We start from the raw sequence: 6,496 nt of genomic DNA on the forward strand, positions 1-6,496 counted from the left end.
CAACTGAGGGCTTCACTTTCTTCAAATTATTTCCTTATCGCGAACTGAACAAGGGGACGAGAAGGACTAGATTTTATATGTTTCTCGTTTCAACTGTATTTCACACAACCAAATAATTTTTTTTTATTATTTTCACTTGTGGTACTGAATGACGATACTACTTTCAAACGCTCGTACACACAAGCATTGCTTCAAAGTTAAAACAAACACCTGATACTCTTTCTGTACACTTTGTATCTTTCTAAACCTGAATTTCTAGTTTTATTGCCTCTTCAATAATCATTTTCTTAATACTTATACATTTTTTCGCGAACAAAATTTTTCTAATATATTTATTTGCAAAAATACTTCCCAAAATGTTTTGGAGGTTCATATAGTATGTATTATGAGAAAAATTTGGTAAAAGATGACTTACATATAAATGATAAATTTGTGGAGTATTTTTTACGAATCAATTTGAATAAATTATTTCAGGAACGTGGGTCAAAAATGGAAAATCTGCGAAGTTTAATTACGATTTCTGGTACCAACCCTACTTTGACGTGATGGTTTCTACAGAATGGGGAGTACCAAAATTATTCAAGCACGGCTACCACAAATCCCATTCTGAAAATCCTGATATATACGGACGTAGCCTTAATTTTTTCTCATGGAGTAAAAGGGAGTTGATCCAGACAATTAATTTGGGCGAAGATGGTGTTGCTCCTTTGGAAGTTAGATTTCTACATAATCCTAAAGAACCTCAGGGATATGTAGGCTGTGCGGTTAAAGCCAATGTTTATAGGTAGGCATTACGCACAGATAAGAAACAATCGATAATAATGAAGAAAATTGAGGGAAAACCAAATCACTCCAAAGTGATGGAGTATCCTTATTATTTAAATGAAATTATTGACGAGATTTTATTTTACTCTTTTTTTTATATATTTTAATTGTTATTTCATTCCATAGATTTTATAGAAAAGAAGATGGTACTTGGGCAGCCGACAAAGTCATAGACATTCCACCTAAGAAAGTCTCTGGATGGGATGATCCTTATATACAGGGTGGGTATATAAATGTAGATGCAAAACTTGAAATGTTTGATTAGATTAGGTTTGATTATATAAAGGAGTTAACAACACACTACAAACCCTATGGTATGTTTTGCTTCCTATCAGAGCTGCTCTTGTCTCTGGACTCTCTACAGTTAACCTTCCAGTTCCAGAGATCTGATACATTACATTCCACTACCTATATGGTATTGCTTTGTCGAGGGTCATGTCCAAGTTGCTAGTGCAGCTAGCATGTAATAGCATTCTGTAGTTAGATGATCTAGAGTTTCTTCCTTCTCCGCAGAACCTGCACTACTTTCTATTAGACTCAATTATATTAGGTGCTACCTATGGAGGCAGTGATTTGTAAGGGAACCAGTGAGATGTTTTTATTAAGATCCAAGTATTTCTTATATATTATAGTGTTAAAGACATGCAGGAACATTTGTAATGATCCAGTCATGAAAAAATAGAGCAGATTAACTATGTTTCAAATTCATGTTTTCCCCGAAAATTTCTTTTGTGATTTTTATTATACCACGAAAAGGTTCCGTGTCATGAGATAGATTTAGCTTTGGCATTCCGAGTTTTAGAACGAACCATGTAAGCTCAATGTTTGGATAGCAGCTTGACCGTCACAATAATTATTTTGTGATAATCTAGTTGGATACTTCTCCATATCGCACATAGGCAAGTATCTGTCCTCGTGCTAATCTGACATACTTTGGTGTGCCAGACACCAAGCAATATGTGATTATCGATTTCACGATCTTGACGTACATTCAGCACTGTACTTTGTGGTTACAAACCCAAGTTTTTATTAACCATCAGAGCCTTTATTGCTTCACTACAAGCAATTACAATGTATTTATTCCAGAGAAGCTCGCTAACAAGTGCCATTCCTCAAATATTTTTATTTAGAGAGAAGGACTTCAATCGGGTGGATATGATTATTATAATCTTGGTCCTTTTGATATTTGGTACTATTGGTCAATAATTATGAGATTTAATTGCTCTCGCCCTGAGCCTATGCAGTAGAAATCAAGTGCTCCGTGAGTCTGTGAAGTTGTCATCTACTACCAGACTTGAACGAGTAGCTTTAACAGAGTTGTTACTTATCTGAGCTTCTAATATTGTCATCGTAAACATCTCATGAATCCATCTATGGCAGACATATGTATTGTCAATATATCCCCAAATATATCCAGGATATCCAAATTTATTTTTTGATAGAATTAAAGTCGTAGATATGAGCAGCCTATAAGCATGTATATGTATAGCCTATAGGTTATCAAACATTTCTCTATTTCTCTAGAAATTGCAGATCGTCACTAGTCTTTTTAGGAATCGTTCGAATTTTACCCGAGAACACTGAGAAAGTTGTAATGTTGTTGAGGAATAGTTTGATTTTAGACTGGAATTGAAATATGAGAACTAAGTTTTCTAATAATCAAATCAACAACTCTTTTCCATTCCAAAACATTTTTATATAAATATGACATTTTTCTAAAACAGAACTTCATTTTACAGGTATGATAACGGACATTTTGATATCGTTAGATGACAAATATCTATATTTAAACAACTGGTTGCATGGAGACGTTAGACAATATGATATAACAGACAGAGCTCATCCAAAACTAACAGGTATGTAACTACATAACACTACACTACACTACTTTTGTCGCCAGCTCATAAAGAGCTACATTTATGAAATCATAAGTTTTTGAGTTTATGTTTACGAAACTAACATGATATTAAATAATTCTCTATAATGATACCAATATTTACTTTGAGAGTGTTTGCTACACTCAATATATTTAAAACAACTCGATATGGCTCTGGTTTAGTTTTTTATTTTGGGTTTTTGTAGGCTATACCCAGATATTTGACATGCCCGATTTCTCCGATGATTTTGATACTAGTTTGAGTCTTATTTCCTCAAAATTTCTGGCGATTGTCTTGACTCTTTCAAGCATATTAAGAGTTATATTGACGATAACCTGGATATTACTTTCTAAATCTTTGAAGGTACTTCGACGGTTCACGTAAACAAGGTTATTCCAAAGAAAACTCATAGTAGAAAATCACAAGGAAACAAATCGGAAGATCGAGCAGCAACTTGCCCCTAATTGAGGTGTTCTAGGAAGTGATCCCATAAAACAGCCATTGATTCCCGTGCGGTGTATGCCGTTACACCATCTTGTTGGGACCAAATATACACCAAGTCTAACTTATCAAGCTGTGAAAAAAAATTCATGCCACATGTTTACTGAAAGGCTTTTCGCAAACAATAGCGTTAAACGCTCTAAGGAATGACATCTAGAAGAACCTAGAAGTGTTTCTCCGAGAATTGTAGTTACGATCTGATAGTTCCCACACAATCGCCATCTTATATGGATGAAAGTCTTCATTGAGAATCCTCTTCACACAATGATCGGAAATTTCAAGGGCAGACCCATGTTTGCGCGCAGAACGTCGTGGTGTTCGCAACATGTAAGCTCTCGCCATCTCATAGTTCCTCAAGTGATCTATTGGTCGAAGGATTCCATTTGTAAATTTATCTAAACGTAGTGACCCATTCACCTATAGATTTCCGTTTCAAAAAGGGATCAATGAGGCTAAATTGAAGTGATTCCGAAAAGCACGCTGGGTTACAATCACAGAATCCGATTGAAAAGTAGACTTCAACGGGAAACACGCGCTTTTCTTTGTTTCAACGCATGATGTTGACTGAACTTTATAGCCCCACCTCGTGTTGTATATCATATTTTTCCAGTTTTCCTGATAACGAACATTTTCTTTTAGGTCAAGTTTTCCTCGGCGGAAAAATTCTAAGCGATTCGGACCTCCATGTTTTAGAAGATAGCGAACTTGAAAATCAACCTGAACCAGTTTTTATTAAAGGTAAACGATTTGCAGCAGGTCCTCAAATGATGCAACTCTCTTTAGACGGCAAAAGATTATATGTTACTTCCAGCGTCTTATCTACATGGGACGAACAATTCTATCCTGAGGTTATTGAAACTGGAACTAAAATGGTGAAACTCGACATCGATCCTGATAAAGGAGGAATGAAACTCGATGAAAACTTTTTAGTTGATTTCGGAGAAGGGTCCGATGGTCCTCTATTAGCCCACGAACCAAGGTTGGTAAATATTTCATAATTTGTAGTAAATGTACAAAAAAAATTAATTTAGATTCAAATTTGTGAGTCTTATTTGAACAATAACAAAGACTTGTTCACCGAAATTGACGCGACAGCTTGTTGCTGTCGGCGTTTTCACACCACAACTTTATGGTGAAGCTATGGCAAATAAAATGATATCACAGAATTTAAATAAATAAAAAAATTATATTAGTAGGATAACATGGGGATGCAAAAGAGGATCGTATTTGTTTTTTAAGAGATTAAGATTTTGTTTGGAGTAATGATCAGTGCAGAATTGCAATTACCAGCACAAATTTTTAAGTAATCTGAGTCTAAAACTACAAATTCCAGGAATTAATATCTTTAAAAGTACTTCTCTTGGCTAGCAACGCATGTCACTGATTACTTTCAGTCTCTGAAGACGATAACTTGGTTATCGAAACGCACGTCGGGGAGTGTAATTGTGAGCGTTGGTGTGCGTCGAGCGATACCGCTTTTGCGATGTCATCGCGCGTGTTGACCTGTTCAAATCGGTTAAGCATCATTTTAGTTATTTTCTAGCTTTCCAACCAACAGGACGTAATGAATTTGGTATCCAAAAGATTATTACTTATAGAAAGTACACGACTGCGAAGGCAAATTTTAAAGAAAAGCAAAACAATACAAGGCGTTCATGAACTTAATAGAAATAGACTTTCTTATGGCGAATTCCATCACCTTTATCATGAACTTCGCAGTGGTCCAATAAGTTTTTTCAGTGTTTAAGAATGTCAGTGGAAACTTTTGAATTTCCGATATTAATAACACTATCAATAATCTCATTTTGCGACGTCATTTTATTAAAACTAGAACGTATAGATTGTTCGCACTTCGACTCCAAACATCTTACCATAAGTTAAACATACTTCAGGCTTCTCTTTATGGTTCAAGTGCTCGTTCCTTCCTTTTATACTTCCATAGTAACAACGAAGTTAATGAGAAAAATCTAGTGATATTTTCGTAGGATTGAAATGTCCAGAAATATTTTTTATTCGAAAAAAATATTTTGATTTTTGGAATAATGGTAGTGCCCATAACATGGCAGCACTTGACTAGCCGGCACTACCTACTATAGTCGCTTTCCAATTACACTTGGGTGCGCAATGCTTCAAACCCACGATCCAAATTGTCATTTTTAAGATATGTGCGTCGAGCACAGTTGCGTTTTCCCTTGCCCCTCAAACACCAGATTAATGTTTGGATTCTATGACCTGCAAAATTGTAAACTGTAGAATTGACGTTGTTTGGACATTTATTTTAGATTTATTTGGATTTACATTTGTGTTTGCTTGGAAAAAAATTTTCTGATATTATTGTTACCAGACAAATTGATTACTACTTAATGAAGAAGACTATAAAAGAGCTTAAGAAGGTAAACTAGACTTTGTACTGCCTCAATAGATAAATAAAAGATCTAAGCTTTTGTATAACAAAAAACAAATAATAGGAATCCTTTTTTTATTAAAACAAATAAAAAAATCCTCGGTATGAAGTTTTATTATTATTTTCGATTAATTACCCATGATCTTGATTACTTACAAAACAGAGTTTTCCTAAAATACAGTTATGGTACAGTCTGTTAATCAATTTAAAGCTTTCTGATAAACTATATTTTTTGTTTTGTTGTTTGGTGCGTAAATAAAGAACACGCGACGTATAATTGTCCATGCGCGAAACAGGGAAACTCCAAGTTGATTCCGCAAACTTCCAATGACTGGCCTTGCGATTTATTTATAGTCATCGCAAAGGCTAGACGTACCAGAAATTATAAACGTTTAAAATCAAATGGCAAATCTGTTGGAGTCATCGGTATATGCGGAATCAAGACGTCCTCCTTTGTATTTTCTTTTTTATGATTGTTGCCTCAATGACGTTATTCATCACCTTTTTCACAGTCAGTCTTGTTTTATTGCACAGAAATTGATTAATGTTACGCAGCATAATGAGAACTGATTGTGTGGTGGCAATCCAGGAAATTCCAGTGAATTTGAAAACTCCGTGGATTAGTTGACTCCTGGTTCATAACGGTGTCGACTGATTTGAAGGAAACCAACCATCCCAGAAGAAAATTGCGAATGGTCGAGTTGAGATCCATCCATGGATCGACAAATTAGTTGGTTGTGAAATGTCAAATATTGTGGTTACGTTCAGAAATTTAATTTGTGACAACACTTATGATTTATCAATCTACATATAGTTGGTTGTCAAATGTCAAATATTATGGTTGCGTTCAGAAATTTAATTTGTGACGACACTTATGATTTATCAATCT

At 34.9% G+C, this 6,496-nt stretch overlaps 1 protein-coding gene across 3 annotated transcripts in view; it reads left to right on the forward strand.

Moving 5' to 3' along the window:
- LOC130453353 (methanethiol oxidase-like) overlaps positions 1-6,496 on the forward strand; it is a 355,984-nt gene that overhangs the window by 4,996 nt on the left and 344,492 nt on the right. For all 3 annotated transcript variants that reach the window (XM_056793049.1, XM_056793050.1, XM_056793051.1), the window contains exons 5-8: positions 475-784; positions 952-1,046; positions 2,565-2,681; positions 3,843-4,182. In XM_056793049.1, the coding sequence (XP_056649027.1) occupies positions 475-784; positions 952-1,046; positions 2,565-2,681; positions 3,843-4,182 (862 nt within the window). The remainder of the gene's footprint in view (positions 1-474; positions 785-951; positions 1,047-2,564; positions 2,682-3,842; positions 4,183-6,496) is intronic.

The sequence above is a fragment of the Diorhabda sublineata genome, chromosome 2, assembly GCF_026230105.1.
Source record: "Diorhabda sublineata isolate icDioSubl1.1 chromosome 2, icDioSubl1.1, whole genome shotgun sequence".
NCBI classification, from domain to species: domain Eukaryota; kingdom Metazoa; phylum Arthropoda; class Insecta; order Coleoptera; family Chrysomelidae; genus Diorhabda; species Diorhabda sublineata.